General features: G+C 37.1%; 1 protein-coding gene across 6 annotated transcripts in view; it reads left to right on the top strand.

The window, feature by feature from the left end:
- The window catches only part of ATRX (ATRX chromatin remodeler), a 139,870-nt gene that overhangs the window by 98,076 nt on the left and 23,343 nt on the right, over nucleotides 1-18,451 (top strand). For 5 of the 6 annotated variants that reach the window (XM_048865450.2, XM_048865447.2, XM_048865446.2 and 2 more), the window contains 5 exons: nucleotides 1,045-1,198; nucleotides 1,534-1,637; nucleotides 5,268-5,376; nucleotides 12,891-13,068; nucleotides 14,621-14,815. In XM_048865450.2, coding sequence (XP_048721407.2) covers nucleotides 1,045-1,198; nucleotides 1,534-1,637; nucleotides 5,268-5,376; nucleotides 12,891-13,068; nucleotides 14,621-14,815 — 740 coding nt within the window. Of the gene's footprint in view, nucleotides 1-1,044; nucleotides 1,199-1,533; nucleotides 1,638-5,267; nucleotides 5,377-11,683; nucleotides 11,868-12,890; nucleotides 13,069-14,620; nucleotides 14,816-18,451 lie in introns of those variants that run through there. The other variant, XM_075132489.1, reaches the window with a different exon arrangement.

The following is an 18,451-nucleotide window of genomic DNA, read 5'->3' as shown; positions in this document are numbered from 1 at the left end:
CAACATACCTTTTTTGAGATGGAGCAACCACATTTGCATGCAGTATTCAAGATGTGGGCGTACCATGGATTTATATAGAGGGAATATGATATTTTCTGACTTATTTATCCTTTTCTTAATGATTCCCAACATTCTGTTAGCTTTTTTGACTGCCACTGCATATTGAGTGGATGTTTTCAGAGCACTATCCACAATGACTCCAAGATCTTTCTTGAGTGGTAACAGCAAATTTAGACCCCATCATTTTATACATATAGTTGGGATTATGTTTTCCAATGTGGATTACTTTGCATTTATCAACATTGAATTTCATCTGCCATTTTGTTGCTCGGTCACCCAGTATTGAGAGATCCTTATGTGGCTCTTCGCAGTCTGCCTGGGATTTAACTATCTTGCGCGATTTTGTATCATCTGCAAATTTTGCCATCTCACAGTTTACCCCTTTTCCCAGATTGTTTATGAATATATTGAATAGGACGGGGCCCGATACAGACCCCTGGGGGACATCACTGTTTACCTCTCTTCATTCTGAAAAATGACCATTTATTCTTACTCTTTGTTTCCTATCTTTTAACCAGTTACCAATCCATGAGAGGACCTTCCCTCTTATGATGACAGCTTACTTTGCTCATGAGCCTTTGGTGAGGGACTTTGTTAAAGGCTTTCTGAAAATCTAAGTACAATATAGCCACTGGATCCCCCTTGTCCACATGCTTGTTGACCCCCTCAAAGCATTTTAGTAGATTGGTGAGGCATGATTCCCTTTACAAAAACCGTGTTGACTCTTCTCCAACAAGTTATGTTCAACTGTGTGTCTGACAATGTTGTTCTTTACTTTATTTTCAACCAGTTTGCTTGGTACTGAAGTCAGGCTTACCATTCTGTTACTGCTGGGATCACCTCTGGAGCCTTTTTTAAAAATTTGTGTCACTTTTAAAAATTGGCGTCTTAAGAGTTTTTTTTAAACATTTGCCTTTTAGGAAAAGTCTCATGCTTTCGTTTTGAGGAGATTCTTTTTAGCTTAATACTGTTTTTGTTATACAGGTAAAGCCACATCCTCTTCCAACCCAGGCAGCCCAGCTCCAGACTGGTACAAAGATTTTGTCACTGATGCAGATGCTGAAGTGTTGGAACATTCTGGGAAAATGGTGCTTCTCTTTGAAATTCTTCGCATGGCTGAAGAGCTTGGAGATAAAGTGTAAGTCATGTTAAATAATATATAGATTTGTAGAAATTTTTTAAATTGTTTAAATATATTATTCTGCCTTACCATTCTTTATTGTCCACCCTTTGTTAACACTTATTTTGCGCTCAGAGCTGTAGCTCAATTTGTGTTAGAGATGTGTGTGTTTAACTTATTTTTATCAGAAGAGCATTCCATGCTTGTCCAGTACTCCACCAAAGACATTCACTCCATTTTAAAGATCACATTCAGGGTGAAGGAAGAGAAGTAAAGCAAAACAATACAATAATTACATGCATTGAATGAATTTTAGTGGAAAATGTTGTATATTTCCGTATTTCTCTTTTCAGTCTAGTTTTTAGCCAGTCTCTAATATCACTGGATTTGATAGAAGATTTTCTGGAACTGGCAAGCAGGGACAAAACTGACAAAGATAAACCTGTTATTTATAAAGGTTAGTATAGCATTTCTATATCTTCCAAACAGTGACAGTGGAGAGAATTTCTTAATGTCATTTCCTGCTACAGATAGTATAGGTGTGAATTTTAATCCAATCCAGGGTACGGTGATTTTTTTTCACTTTACTGACCCATTGCCAATTCCTCTGGTTTCCCTGCTCGTCACTGGGGCTATCTCTGTAGAAAACCCAATATTTGACATATTGTGGTCCAAACTCCTTTTTAAAGAAAAAGTGAAACATTGGGTCTATTGCAAGATGTTGTTTGATTATTGAAACATTCTCTCAAAGGATAAATTTGTGTAAAATTGATTTAATTCTCCTGATGACATGCCAAAACCAATATGATAAGTTGATGTTTAGCTAGTTTTTGTATTTTTGGGACAACACATTGTATAACTTGGTGTAGCATCTGTAATATTTCCATCTTTCCACCTCACAATTATTCTGTAAAGTTAATTTGGTGATGGAGGCATCTGCAGAAGGAAGAATTCTTTTTTGCCTATGAAAGTCATTAAGGAAATTAGTTATTAAACTCCTTAATGTATTTGTTCTTGAATAAGTGTATGCTAATTCTGTAGTTGGAAAAGTATTATGGTTTTGTGGACTAAATATGGGCTCAAGGGCCAGGAAGTCTTGCATACTAGTCCCACATCTGGCACAGTCTCACTGGGTGGCCTTCAGCAAGTCACTTAACCTGTCTGTCTGTACCTCATCTAAAAGAAGGGGGTGATAATACCTATCTCACATGAGTATTATGAGAATCAAACTGAAGCACAGACATTAATCAGACATGTAAAATATAAAAGTAAATATTGTTAGAATGGCACTAACATCTGAACCTAAACCCTGTGGTCTGCTATGTATAACACCAAAAACATACATTCGCTGGTAACATTTCTGAGGCTTGGTTTCAAATGTGTGCCTCATTTTTAAATTTATTTAACATGTTGAGGAGGCTATATTTTATCTAAAAAAAGTTCAGATGTTTAATTATTTTGCATTTGATTATCTCAAAAATGACTCCTTTTTAAATCTTTCAATTTGGTACATTTATACTCTTGAATAAGGGCTGTGTGCTTTGTCTTGTTTGAAAAAAACATTGTTCTTGAAATAAAAGTTCTGGATATTTGAAGAGAGCATTCTGAATAGAAACAATAGATTAGTTTCTTAAACTTTGCAAATAGAAACCAGAATGTGATACTCTAAATCTTTCCTCCTGATCATTTAGGGTTGTCCAAATGAAGGAGTCCATTATACAGCTAGTTTATTAACCCTCTTTAGAGTATGGATCTGTTACTCAGGTTGAACGCTGCTTATCACCCTTTTCCTGTGACAGTATGCTCACGTTTCCTTCACATTTCAACTTGTCACCTGCACAACAGACTTCAAAATTGTGAAGCTAATTATTCCTTTTTAGCTCTTTGTTCATTCTAGATGGAAGGGAGATGAAACAGCTAATTCATTCTCAGACCAGAAGGGTTGCTACTCTTTTCCCAACATCACCAAATATGGGAGGGCTATTGGTCTCATTGCATGCTGTCTACCCCACCTGCTGTGGATCTTAGGCTGTTGCTACTGATTGCAGGCGTGTGCTCTATTTCATGTATTTATTATATTCTAAGCAGATGGGATGTCTTTCTTCTAGAAGTAGGGAGAGGAAGGTTTAGTCAGGGGCCATACAAAATGAAAACAGTTTTTACAAATGGAAAAACACTGAGTCTGATCCTCATTTTTAAGAGAGGGTTATTAAAGGAAATGACACTGGCTGTGCTGAAAAATTTAACATTTTGAGATTTTAATCAACCACACATTTCTAAACCTGCTCCCTTGTGTTGCATTGCAATAGGCTTTTTCATATTCTCACACATGGCACAAGGTATATTGTATTAGATCATATTTTCTTAGTAATGTGTCAGTAGTGTGAACTTTTTTCTCTAACCATAGATGTACATGTGTACTGTAGCATTTTGTTTTACATCTCTGTAATCTTGCAGTGAAAGACCCTTCATACTGTTTTTTATATGAATTCATATAACATTCCTTAAAAGATTTTTGTTTTGGTAGCATGGTGTTGAGCAATTAAATACCAAGTAATACAGGGACTTAGAAATATCAATATCATAGTTAGCTAGCTAGACATCGATAGCTCTCCATCTGCTGTCTATTTATATATTATTGCTCACTGCTGCTGTATTACCCGGAACTCTGTTGTCCATATAGCAAGCGTCTAAAGAGTATTTCCAGTATTTTGCTTCAGAACATTGGTCATCTGTGACCTCTGAGCTGTATATATCTTTATAGCCTGTCCATATAACCTGAGCTAATTTTACATGGTCTTTGTTTTTTCCTGTTTGTGATGGTTCTGTTGATGTACAACTCTGTCATGACTTAGCATGCAGTTTCTCATAATTCATTGTCACTCAGCATTACTACTTCCTACAAGAGCTGCTCTGATTTTAATCGATGGCCCGGTGGGGTTCATTTTGTGTAAATAAACCTTGACCTCCAGAAAAAATAAAAGGTTAGTTCTAAAAGGGAACAGAAAAATCTGCTTCTATCAGCTGTAATTTTTTTTTTACATTTGGAAAGAAGTAGCCATAACTCACTGGCTAATTAAACTCAAGCAGCTGCTCTAAATTTCAGTTCCAGAATGATTATACCTTGACTTTTTGAAATCCCCTTTCAAGCATTTACCTAAGGGGTACAATTTGTATAAGAGAGACTGCAGCCTAGAGTAATTGGAAACATACAGACTCCAAAGATCAATTAGAAAATTAGGGTTACTGGCATAATGCCTAAAGGTTAAATGTAGTTACTTTTTACAATTAACTTTTGCACTGAGGTTAAACAAGAAACTCGACTGATTTTGTTGCAAACGTGTCCAGACCTCTAGAAATTTGATATGACAAAGGGGGAAACACGTGAATCTTAGAAGAGCTAACTAAAGGTTACTGAAAATATTGCAATTAAAGTTTTCCCTCAGTGTATAAATCTTAATAAATCTCTCTAAATTGCAGGCTGCGTAAAGCTGCTTGTGGAAGTTTCACTTAGTTCATTTTTTTTAAATTGAGACTTTTCCTTGGGAAGAAGACAATACTGCTGGACCCTACATAGGGGGTAGAATCCTATTCAGAAAATAAATTTTATTTCATTCTTGGTTAACTCTAATTCTGCACTTCTTATTTTGGGCAAGGCTACCTGAGGATTGGGGAGTATCACAAAAGATATGAACTATTAGAGTAAAGGCTTTGGATACTTACTGTCCCGAATTATGATTACCACTATTTTCTGTAATCCTTCTGTGGATTATATTTCATAATTCAGGTTACACTGCATCATTTTCACAGCTCAACTGAGACGAGCAGCAATGGCAGGTACCCCCTTATGGGTTCTTCATTTATTTGTGCACATGTACTTTGGGGCACGGACATCATAGAGATCAAGTTCCTTGGGTATAAAATATTTTGATTGTTATAGAATAGCTGGTTCATGTGAGGTTGTATGATTGCTCCCTTAACTTTTAGTCTCAATCTGGCCCTGAATGATCAGTATTTAAATTATTGTGCTGCTAATATTTTCATATTGTGCTGGTGTCATTTAATCACCTTACCTTCAAATTTCTAGGTGAAGGAAAATGGTTCAGAAATATTGACTACTATCGTTTAGATGGTTCAACCACGGCTCAGTCAAGAAAGAAATGGGCTGAAGAATTTAATGATGAAACTAATGTGAGGTAAGATCATTCTATGTAGCTTTTTATTTCCTCTTTTCTTCCTACATCTGTTTTGTACTTATACTAACTTATGAACTCTTTTTAAGATAGTGCAGATACCAAAATATCCTCCCAGTGATAGAACTTTAATTATTTTTAAAGATATTTTACATAGGTTTTGTACCTGTACTGTTGCCCCTTCTTCCTCTGTAGTGTGTGTGTGTGTATGTATTTAATATTTTATAGCTAAGTGTCCCAGCACTTTCTGTTATGAGATCCTGTTTTCAGTTGCTTATAACTTTGCTGACCTACGTAATTTAAATTTAAATTTTCTATGTCTGGTGTCTGCCTCTGATTATAGGCAAGTCATGTAAACTAAAACTTTCACAGGTGGCCATTGTGTTCCTTCATTTTCTTAGTATCCAACTTGAGACACCTGGGGTTTGATTTGCAGCAGGGCTGAGCGCTCAGAATTGCAACGGAGGTGAATGGGAATTCTGTTCTGAACATATAAAGTGCTATTAAATGCTAATTATGCTGAAATAGTAGGCTCTAGGTATCTCAAATTGAGCGCCCAGAATTAGTTGACAATTTTGCCTTTAGTGTTTGTCTCAGCTCCCCCTGTGTAAAAAATATTGATACCACTGCACCTCATGGGGATGTTAAACTTCAGTCATGAGATTATTACATGGTGCCCCACTGTATGGCAGAGTTAAGATATTTCGGTACCCTAACTATGTATTTTTGTACCTTAATTTTTTTGTTTTCTTTTAAGTTTAATATTAACACTGAATTTCCTGGGTATATACACCTGGCTTTGGGATAATTGCAAAATCCATATAATGTACATTACCCTACATTACTAATATGTACTCTTAACATTAACTCTATTTTCATGTAATTTTTTTCTGGGAATTTTAGTCTTACCCAGGAGAGAATTTTGTGTGTGTGTGTGTGTGTGTCTCTGTGTGTTTGTAACGTAAACTATGCATGTGCAAGGCCACTGCACCAACCTGCTAACGTTTAAATTAGTAATGTAGTTTGTCTCTAGACACTCTCTCTCAATACTGGCCAAATGTGAATGAATTTTAAAGACAATTATTTACGCTAAACATGGAGATGACCAGACTGCAAAAATTAATGAATTAAATAAGGGGTAGCAAAATAAGCTTTCATATTGATTTTTCTTAACTTTGAGTTAAGTCAGTGAAATAATGAAAAACAACTTTTAGTTTTGACTTGTGAGTTTGATAGTATGTAGTTCCGCCCTTAATGAGGAGAAATGCATTTGATGTTGGGATTTTATTTGAGAAGAAAGGACTTCTGTCATTTTGTTAAAGGTTTCCTATTAAGTTGGTTGATTATAGGGTTTACTCTATGCCACATGCCTTGTCCTTTGATGTGGCAAGCTTACTATCCCTTGCACATGTTGAATATATTCAGCCAACTTCTGAATGGAACAAATGGGAATCACTCTGTTGCAGCATTGGTCCATTAACCTGACAATAAATGCATCTCACAAATATTTATTTACTAAATTAGTTTTAAAAAGAATGAAAAGGTTATTCCTTATATCTCCTCAACAAGGTTAGGTTTTCTCCAATAAACAGTTCTCAGTGTAACAGGTATGCTTTGTATTGCATTTTCACAGCTATTTGTGTACAATTTTGAATTTTCATAAATATAAATGTTCTCTTTCTGTAGCACTGTTTCATGGATAATTTAGTTATGGTTGGAAAAGACTATTTTCAGATGCATATAACAGTTTGAAAATATTAATCGTTGGCTGATATTTTTCGTGATTGTTGACATTGGTTTTTGTGGAGAAATTCTAGTAAAAATATAGCTGGCTTTTTTTGTTTTGTTTTTTCAGGCCCCTTGTTGTGCGTGGATAAGTTTGAAATATAAACCTTAAACCATACAGCTGAAACCTGTCCCTCAATTTCTCTGTCAATTTGGTTTTGGTTTTATAATTATATTTTCCTCTTTATTAAAATTTCTCTCCTTCTGTTACAATTGGAAAGGCCTACACAAACGGGGAAGAAGACTGGCTATACAGTGAAACCAGCCATACACTAAGTTTTTTATCAGATGAATAAAGCAAACTGAAAAACGGATTTTTTTTCCTCCAGTCTAATTTAGTCATCGTAAGTTTTATTTGTAACAATAGCAGTTATGGAACTTCTGTCTGAATTTTTTTTATTACATGTTTGAAAATTACATATCAAATATACAGGAAGCTAACATTTCTGGATCCTGATACTGCCCCAGTCTGAGACATTTGAGCCATGTCATGCTTCCTGCATATATGGGAGGCTGTTCAGATTTGTCAGTGAGGCCGTTGGGCGTGACCACACTCCTGCTTTCGTGCCAAAGTCTCTGCCTCAGTTTTGAAAATCTACAGGATCTAGAACACAAAATATTCTCTTTTTAAACTCTCTAAGACACATGCACCAGTGGCATCAAAGTTAAAGTATATGTCAATATCTGTTGTGAGGGGGTTTTCTTCCCTAGATGGAAAAATAGAAGCCATCCACAGAGGGAACCCTGAAGCTATTTCAGCAGCCCATAAGGGCTTACAGGGCAACCACATGCTGCAGATGACCTACAAATCCTTAACTCCCAGAACCATGGTTGATTCAAGTGGTATGCTAAGTAGAGTGTTCATAGTGAATACATCCATGGGACATCAGGAAGCTGGCAACAAGAGCCATGGAAGTAAATGCAGTGACCTGGCATTGACTCTAGCTTAGTTCCTGAGTAGCAAATAACTATTCAAAGGAAATCCTCTGTGCCTCAAAATTTGCAGATAGAATTCTGGCTGGTGAGAAGTCCAATGAAGGTAAAGGACGAATACAGCCTTATATAAGGGCATAAGCTCCTTTCATTCCTACTCCCCGAAAAAAATACCAGAAAACGGATGCCAAGTGGAAGTCCAGATCAGAGAATGGGTTCAATCCCTCTTTCCAATCCAAACATTAGTGTATTAACGCAACTAGGATTACTTCCATCCACAAATTGGTTTAGTGACAGGCTGTTCCACTTCTCAGACATCTAATTTTAATCAGCTTCAGACAGGTGGATACAGGCGATAGTGCAAGATGAATACTTAGTTACTCTGGAACTTTAAGCACCTTCATCATCACCTCTCCATCCTCAAGAAAGAGCAAGCACTTCCAAAGTGGTGTTCCAGATTTTTCTAAGTATGAAAAAGAACTAGAGGAGATCAAGCTCAAGAGAGTGAAAAGGTTGACGAAGAAAACAGTTCAGAATGGAGACTCTAGCTTTTGCTACCATTGGAATCTCTTCGGAGGACTTCATGGCCTCAACAGAACCTTATGTGCATTTTCTAGTCAGGCCCTATTTTCACCAGTTTCTTCATTTTGCCTACAAAAATCACCAATTTTAATAAATAACATTACCTTTCAATCTATCCTCTGCTCCTTTGGTATTCACAAAGCCATTTAGTTACACTAACTTACTGAAGGAGTCCAGGGATTTATCTATATCCATTCATTAAAGGCAGACTCATCATAGCATCGTTTTCAGGGGCCACAAAGGAAATTACATTAAGGATCCTTTCTGTACTTCAAGCATAAGGGTTCCTGGTAAACTTAGCTGTTCTTCAAGAGGATCATCCACCTAGGGAGACCCAAGGAGAACTAGAGTCTTCCTGAAACAGTACAGATTGAAAAGATCCAGGCACTATTCTGGAAGGTGTTACAGAACTGAAGGTCATCCATCTATTGTCACTTGCATTTATCTTCTGTCTGAGGAGTAATCAGTGTTCAAGAGACATGACCGTATATGACAGAGCTTCAGGGATTCCTCTTGGGGTCTGGAACCATTCCCAATATGAGATGATATAAAGGAAAGAGAAGAGTGACAATCCCACTGTTAATCATTTCCCTGCCATTGCAGGGGCTTTGCGCATGGTATACCTCAGTCCCTCCTATTCTCTGCCTGTAGCACATAGTAGTCTAGTCTCCTGTGGACTGTAATACTTTGGTCTAATTTTGTTGTTGGGGTTAGTATGGGGGTGCTGGGTGGGGTTGGAGGCTTGTGATGTACATCAAGTCAGATTAGATGATCTAGTGGTTACTTCTGGCCTTAAAATCTATGGTTCCATGGTGATAGAAAAACCCATATGATGGCAGGATCCTCCTTCCACTACCCAGTCCCTGAAATCTTGTCTACTGATACCAGTATTTCAGATTGCGGAGCACACATGGACCATCAAAATACAAAGAGTGGATAAAAAGGTCAGAGGCAGAAAGGTTCCTGAACAACATCTTGAAAGAGATCTAGATAGAGTTAGGCTGGCTCTTTGGCATTTTATTAGCACTAAGGGAAATAGTATGTCCTAGTTCAGACAAAAAAGGAAACCCCACAACTGTGGCATGTATAAATCAGTAGTGGCGTACAAATGTTTCAAGTCTAAATGCTGAAACAATACAGATTTTTTTTTCCTGGACAAAAGCTCAGCTGGCCTCCATTAAAATGATCCATGTAAAGAAGTCACTGAACACATAACCAGACTGGTTAAACTATCTGCAGACAGTCAATATTCTATATGGTCCCTGAATCAGGAAGTATTCTTTCTGATATCCATAGAGCCAGGTTCAAGTATATACATCCATATGAAACTCAGAGGTGTGGCTTTTCTTCACCAGGGAAGCAGACCACAAATTAGCGAGGCCACACTGACTCTCAGATAGCTAGATTGGTTTCTTTCCTTCTCCCCCTCCTTCTGCCACTAGGAAGAAAGTGATTTATTAGATAAAAGAGGAAACATCTGTTTATTCCTCACACGTTCTTGTCAACTGCTAGAAATGGCCCACCTTGATTATCACTACAAAAGGTTCCCCCCTCCCTCTGCCCCCGCTCTCCTGCTGGTAATAGCTCACCTTACCTGATCACTCTTGTTACAGTGTGTATGGTAACACTTATTGTTTCATGTTCTCTGTGTATATAAATCTCCCCACTGTATTTTCCACTGCATGCATCCGATGAAGTAAGCTGTAGCTCACGAAAGCTTATGCTCAAATAAATTGGTTAGTCTCTAAGGTGCCACAAGTACTCCTTTTCTTTTTGCGGATACAGATTAACACGGCTGCTACTCTGAAATCTATCATTCTTGTCACTGCAAATTGGCCAAGAAGGTATTTAGACCTAGTGGAAAAGTTGCAAAAGTCCCTGCTCTGTCTTTCCATTAAGTAGATGTCTGCTCCTGCATTCTGTTCCAGACTGACCGAGCCTAAAACTTTGGCTTTGAGTAGCAAGAACTGAACAAAATGGGATACTTTTCCAAAGTATACTCTTCTAACCTCATTCAGGCTGTCCTATTCTCTGCCTATGCAAGCTTTTGAACTGAATGCCCGTAAGGATGTTAACATACAAAAATCAGCACCAGGAAATCAGGCATTCCAGCTCTTTTTGGAGTTCTTTGTGGTGGCCTTGACTTGAATCTTAGACTTCCTTCCACAGTGTCTTATATCTCGGTGTTAAACTAGGCCAAAAACTCATGCTTATCTAAATACCTGATGTCATCAAAGTAGCTTATAGTAGTATAACTGTCCAAACCAACCATTAGGTGTACCTTTCTTATCTAGAATTGGCCCAGAGTGGTACAAGTTCTTATGAACCATCCACTGGCCTGAAATGCCCTTTTTTATTTCTTTTCCATGAAAACTTTCTTCTTGGTTGTAACCAGGTTAGCAAGAACAGTCTTGGAAATCTCTGCTTTTAGGAATATACATCTTCTTACTATATTTTCTGTGATGACAAAGTAGTTATTGGTAATCAAGGTTAATTCATAGGAAATTGTTTTGTCTTCATTTACTTTGAATCTTCGACACCTGAAAGGATAAGTACAGCATATGTCAGAACAGCAATTAAAATATTCCTAAGTGGAACTGATCAGTATAGAAAAACGTCATCTTTGTTCATTTCCATTTACCCGAAATGTCTAGCCTTGAATGCATCCAAATACTCTGTGGCTAGGTGGATCAAATAATGTATCACTGAAGCATATTAAGCCACAGGAAAAAAAAACATGATTCAACTTATTCCACAATCTCATCCTGGTCAGAAAGAACATCAGCTACCACAGAGGAAATCTGTGAAGCTACCACCTTGTCATCCATGGATACTTTTATATATCAGTACAGACAGAAAAGTGTCTCCAAACAATGTTGTCTCAAAATAGATTAATACCATTTTAGGCAAGGGGAAACAGTTTGCTTCTGTCCTACTTATGTCTTCCTCTCTCTAATATTTTCTTCCTGCTCACTACATCCCAAATGTCTTGGACTTGGGGAACTTTCAGGATTGAGAATGGAAAGTTTACCAAATTACTGCTTTTACTGGGTCTGACCTGTCTCAATGTCCACTTCACTCAAGATGAGTTTTTCAGGTATGTTGATGATGGTCTCTGTGAGTCCATCTGTTTAGTTAACACAGTTGAATTAGGCATTATGGTTGTTTGTTTAATTTAATAAGGATTCAGAGTTTCCATAAAGCACTGGAAGTTCATATCTGGAGTAAAGGTAGAAGGTGCATCGCCAAGCCCTGGTGCCTCATGAGCTACCTCTACTCTCAGATAGATAGATATACGTGTGCGTGTGTGTGTGTATATATATATATATAATATGCAGTTGTACATATTAATTGAAGCTCTTTTGTTTCATGAATTTTCCCAAATACATATGTCAACATTCAAATTAATATCTGTAATGCAGCCAATTGTATATTTAAAAAGCAATAAATGGAATAAACTTAATTCATGCAGTGTTAAAACTGCACTAATCAATGACTTTTAAGTTATATTCCCCAAATTCTGCCACTACTTACATGCTAAGTTGCAAGTTAAAACTTATGCGGTAATAAGAATATTACACACTTGCAAAAAGGTACAATTACTGTTGTTATAACTTTAGAATCCTTGCATTTTGTGTTTTTTAAAATGTCAATCTCAACGTTACATGAGATTTTTTGCATTGTTAATTTAAAGTTAATCTTGGGTGATAGTGACATGTAAAGAAACAAAGGTGCGTTATTTTATAAAAAATGTCCTAGAAACAGTTTCATGCCAAGGAATTTTTAAAGTCTGCTTTCCAGATAATAGTTCCAATGACACCAACCAGCATGTATTCATTTTTAAATGATGGTTTAACTTGGCATAACTAATTTTCTTACATTTGATCCTGAATTCAAATGTCTGAAGAAAAAGATTTTTTTTCCTCTCAGAACAATTCTTGGTAACAAATGACTTCTTAAAGTCCCTGTCCTGTAATTCTAACAGCTGGTTAGCAGCTTTGCCCTTTTATTTAGAACATAAGTTGCAAATTTTACAACTTCATGGTTTTAGAAGATTTTGAATCATTATAATTTATGAATAATTCATAATAGGACCCCAGAGGATTTAGGTTACAGCATTTCAAAAACTTCATGTTTGTAACAGTTAAGGAATCCAAGGTAAGAGAAGTCAGTTTGTAAAATATTACATTTCATAATTTTATTTTTTGTTGTTTCAGAGGTCGTTTGTTTATTATTTCCACTAAGGCAGGATCCCTTGGAATTAATCTGGTGGCTGCTAATAGAGTGATTATCTTTGACGCCTCTTGGAATCCATCCTATGATATTCAGAGTATCTTTAGGGTTTACCGCTTTGGGCAGAACAAACCTGTGTTTGTGTACAGGTTCTTGGCTCAGGTACGTATGATTTGGATGCTTCTCATTCATCCTTTCAGGCTCAGATCCTGATGTCTTATCTGTAAAGACGGACCCTTACATCCTTATGGACTCTTTTTGAAGTCTGGGGGGGGCTACACAGGAAAAGGGGTCCACTGGTGTAGATCAGATAGTAGAATTGGGGTTTAAGATTGTCAGACCATTAGAAAAGAAAAAAATTGTGTATATTAAGTCCAGAAGGGTCCAGTAAGATCAGCTAGTTTGACCTACAACATAATACATACCGTAGATTTTCACTCATGATTCCTGCATCAAGTTCACAGCTTCTGGTTGAGCCAGAGCATATCTTTTAGAAAGACGTCCAGTCCTGATTTAAAGACTCCCAAGTGATGGAGAATCCACCATATCCATAGGTAATTTGTTCCTGTTTTTGTTTAACCTCACTGTTTAAAAATATGTGCCTTATTTTTAGTCTGAATTTGTCTAGCTCCAGCTTCAAGCCATTGGATCTTGTGCCTTTTTCTGATAGATTCAAGGCCCTCTATTACAAGAATTTTTTCTAGTTTAGGTAGTTATAGGTCTTCAATTCATATCTTAATCTTCTAATTATTTATCTTAATAGCTTGAACTTCTTTAGTCTCTTACTGTAAGATAAGGAGTACTTGTGGCACCTTAGAGACTAACCAATTTATTTGAGCATAAGCTTTCGTGAGCTACAGCTCACTTCATCGGATGCAACGTGAGCTGTAGCTCACAAAAGCTTATGCTCAAATAAATTGGTTAGTCTCTAAGGTGCCGCAAGTACTCCTTTTCTTTTTGCGAATACAGACTAACACGGCTGCTACTCTGAATACTGTGAGATAGTTTTTCCAGAACTTAAATCATTCTTGTAGCTTTTATCTGAATCATTTTCAATTTCACATCCTTTTTAAAATTGTTTACACCAGAACTACACGCGCTATTTTCATTTAATCTATATAGAATGCCAATACTACTCCCTACGTCTGCTCTCTGTTCTCCTGCTTATACATTCAAGGATCACATTTTCTTACCCACCATATCACACCAGAACTCATGTTCAGTTGAGCCCAGTCCCATGTCCCCTAAGATTTTTTTTTAAAAGCTGTCATTGAATATAACCCATCTGTTTCTTATTTAGTGTGATTTTTGTTTTTGTTTAACTTAAAATAAGGTGAACGATGCAACAGAATTATCAATTTTTTTCATACTCATATTTTAAAAACTACAATTTCGGGAGGTTGTGCAAAAGCTGATTTCTTCAGGAAGCTAAAGAAATTAAAATATATTGATTACACTAATAAATAGACATGCACCATTAGTTGCATTGGCAGTTCATGTTCCTTTGTGGTGTTTCATTCAGGGACTACATTCATTTTTAAACAATTTAGCAAACTACGGGAGACGTATTGGAGTAAAGTTCTTTATCTTTTTGAACAAACGTTAATGATATGATAGTGTTGTTCTTATCATTGCTGTTTTTCTCAGTGACAGAATAACTTGATCCCATTTGTGTGTTTAGATTTAAAAAATCAAATATTTGGATTTTTTTTAGGGAACAATGGAGGACAAGATATATGATCGTCAAGTAACAAAGCAGTCACTGTCTTTCCGAGTAGTTGACCAGCAGCAGGTTGAGCGTCACTTTACCATGAATGAGCTTACAGAGCTCTATACCTTTGAGCCAGACTTGCTGGATGACCCTAATTCAGAAAAGAAAAAGAAGAGGGATACACCCATGCTGCCAAAGGTAACATAATTCAAAAATCTTTCATAAATCTTTAAGCCTGTTCAAGTGGACAGTGCTCTCTTTCTTAGGAGGGAAAGAGTGTTATGAAAAGATTGGGATTGTTTACTTTTAAAGGGAAACAAATAAGAGGGGACATGATAAAAATATATAAGATAATGAATGATATAGAGAAGGTGAATGGATCTTCTGTTCCTCCTGAACCTCAACACAAGAACAAGGGGACCTTCAATTCACTTAAAAGGTTGGAAATTCATACCAAAAAAGGAAAGGATTTTTCCTGCAACATGTGATTAAACTGTGGAACTTGTTGCCAGAAGAAGTCATTGAGGCCAAGATTCAAAAAGGGATTGAATATTTACATGGATGTCAGGAATGTTCAGAGTTATCACACTGAATGATGACAAATTTTTAGCGGCTATTAAACCTTGTTCTTCAGGGTTTAAGTCATCGGTGGGCAAACTACAGTCCACGGGCCACATCCAGCCTGCAGGACCATTCTGCCCATTCCGCCGCGCGGGCTCCTGCCGCTCTGAGTGGCATGGTGAGGCGGTGGTGGCGGCGGTGGGGGGGTTGGGTAGGGAGTGCCGGGAGGCAGTCAGGGAGCGGTTAGGGGCAGGGGTTCTGGGGGGCTCAGTCAGGGGACAGGGAGCAGGGGGCGGCTGGATGGGGCGGAGGTTCTGGGGCGGTCAGGGAACGGGGGGGTTGGATAGGGTGTGGGAGTCCTGGGGGACCTGTCAGGCGGCAGGGGTGTGGATAGGTTGGGGCAGTCAGGGAGCAGGGGAGGTTGGATGGGGGTGGGATCCCGGGGGGTGGGGGGCGGTTTGGGGTGGGGGATCCCAGGAGGGGCAGTCAGGGGACAAGGAGCAGGGGGGGTTGGATGGGTTGGGGATTCTGAGGGGGACAGTGAGGGGGCTGGAAGTGGGAGGGGGCGAATAGGGGGCAGGGTCCAGGCTGTTTAGGGGGCACAGCCTTCCCTACCCCGGCCCTCCATATAGTTTTGCGCCCCGATGTGGCTCTCGGGCCGAAAGGTTTGCCCACCCCTGGTTTAAGTCAATCTATGTCAGTCTTACAGTAACTTCAAGTAGAGAAAGTGTGTTATAGCCATAAATACACAGAGCACTTGTTTTGGTCATTGTTTTCAAAACAGATTTGAAAATAAGGTAAGTGTAAGATAGCTATTGTTTGTAGTACATTTAAGATCACAGTTAATAAAAATAAATTTAACATTAAATGTAGTCTGATAAAGGTTAATTCCTGAGTAACCAACCTGTTGTGAAATTAAGTCTTTCACTTACTATAACAATCATTTCATACAACTTCACGTTTTCCATGTATAAAATAACCTAAGTAGATCCTTTATGTAGTAAAGTGATCATATTTCTTTCAGTTTTATTTGTAAGACTTTTGTAGTTGGCCCTTGGAGAAAATATTTAGGGCTTTTTTAGGTAGGTTTTTTTCAGTTTCAGCTGAATTAGTATTTAATGGTTTCATAATATTGAAGCAAAGTGGACCAAACTTCTGCACCACAAAGCCCACCACCAAGTGCAAGACGCATTGTTTTGATTTTGCATTTGCTAATATTAACAAATAAAAAAAGTACTATTTAATTTTTTTTATTCCCATGCAATTCTTGAGGAAAAGAAGGGAGAAAGAAAGAACCACACATGGTAGAAGCTACTCATTTAACTTAATATATTTCTGTTAGGCACTGAGATACTACAGTAATGAAGGCACTCCTGAAAAGAATACAATAGAATAGAAATGATGTCAAAATCATGTAATTTGGTATTAATTTAAATTTGTTGTAAGCAATTAAAGAGCAAATGTTCCAAGCATACATGTGAGGAAAATATAGATATTTCTAAATGACTTGGTTGCTATTGTATTTAATTGATTGTAAACTGTCTGGAGGGGGAGAAATGCTTTTCTCCTGCTTTATCGTGACCCTGTTTCTTTTTCAATGAAAGATGGCATATCCTCCATTTTAAAGAATCTATTTTTAGATTACTAGAATATGATTCATTATTGTTAAACACCAGACTGGTTTTCCTTGAATTGTTAGGCCAGACATTTTTTTAGATGGATTTTTACTAGACCATCTAGAGTGCCATGCAGCTGTCAGAGGACTTTAGGCGATGTTAGCCCAGTACAGAGCCACTATAGCATGGTCATTTTAAAACAGTTGAAAACAAACTTTATTGACTCTATCTAAACCCTTCTTATTATGAGATTTTTCAATTCAAGCAGTAAGTCATAGATCATTTTCTTAATAGTGGTTTTATTGTAACTTCGTCAGTGAATTAAATTCTCTCGTTATTTAATTTGTTTCTCCAGTTTAGAATTAACATCTGCTTTAAAAGAAAATTATTTATAAAGTTAATATATTATCCTATTTTGATTATTTTATTTACTGTATGTTGATAGCTCCACAAAGAATAGTTGATACATCTCAGGATATTTGTATATTCTTAAGAATAGTTCTTCATAATATATCAAAATGCCTCTTCAGTAAAATTTGGACTGGTTTTGGTCTTCATGAAATGATCTGATTATAATTAGTGATTTTGGAATTTTGAGCAAACCATCTTCTGTAGTAATTATACTCTGAAAGTTATGTCTTTTCTAACGTACAATTTTAGTAATGCTCACAAGAGTCTATCCAGTTGTGAATATTAAAATACCACTAAGGAGTTAAATGTTGGAAATAAATTCCAAAAATATAGATTTGTTTAAATAAAGTCTGTGTCATTAGAATGGATATCTTGACAGAGAAACATGAGTGTAGAAAAAAGATACACATACAAGTTGACAAACTGATATAATACTTCAGAACAAATTTGCAAACATCAACTAAATTCCTCATTCCACTAAAGTGATGATAGGCAAGTTGTGAAGAGACAGACTGAACAGGAGGTTAGGTTATCTGCCTTTACACAACAGGTAAAAATTTCCCATTCAGCATATGGGATGTGGAACTAGAGACGTCTTGTATATCTATTTCAAAGGAAAGTTGTACTGATTTAACTCAGCACAACACTTTAAACATTCATTTGTTGAAAACGCTTAATTTCAAATATTTAGGTTTTTTTATTTATACGTGAGTAGATTGCTTGCTGGGGCAGTCTTTCTTGAGAGCAAACAGTTTTCATCCTCATTCAGGGCTGGTTTTAATATCAGAACAATTTGTGTCAACATTTAGTTTTAAATATTAAACTTTACACATTAGTTATCTTCCTATCATCCAGATAGAGACAGGTGGGCCGGGGGTGAATTCCTGCTCATACACAAGTCCCCCCCTGCTAGAAAAAAGAAAATCTCTGTATATTGTAATTCTGGTTGGCTGTGCCTTGGTTCTCTTTCCAGTCTTGTTGCCAGTCTGGTGTTCTTTAAGGATGTACACTTCATTATATGCTATGTACAAACTTCTAAGTATTTATAACTTTTCACTTGAGAGGCTATACATTATCAGCTAATTATCTCCTTGTTTTAGCAGCTTCTACATTTGGCTTGCACAGAATAATTCCTTGTGTGCTGGTTCCTGTATCCTCACATGCTAACTGAGAATACTGGTGATCTGTTAACGTGTAACGCATCTGTCCTTTCTCTCCTTTTCTCCCTCCTCCTCAACTAGATTTT

Source organism: Caretta caretta, chromosome 9, assembly GCF_965140235.1.
Source record: "Caretta caretta isolate rCarCar2 chromosome 9, rCarCar1.hap1, whole genome shotgun sequence".
NCBI lineage: Eukaryota > Metazoa > Chordata > Testudines > Cheloniidae > Caretta > Caretta caretta.
This window is presented reverse-complemented; position numbering and strand designations above follow the sequence as displayed.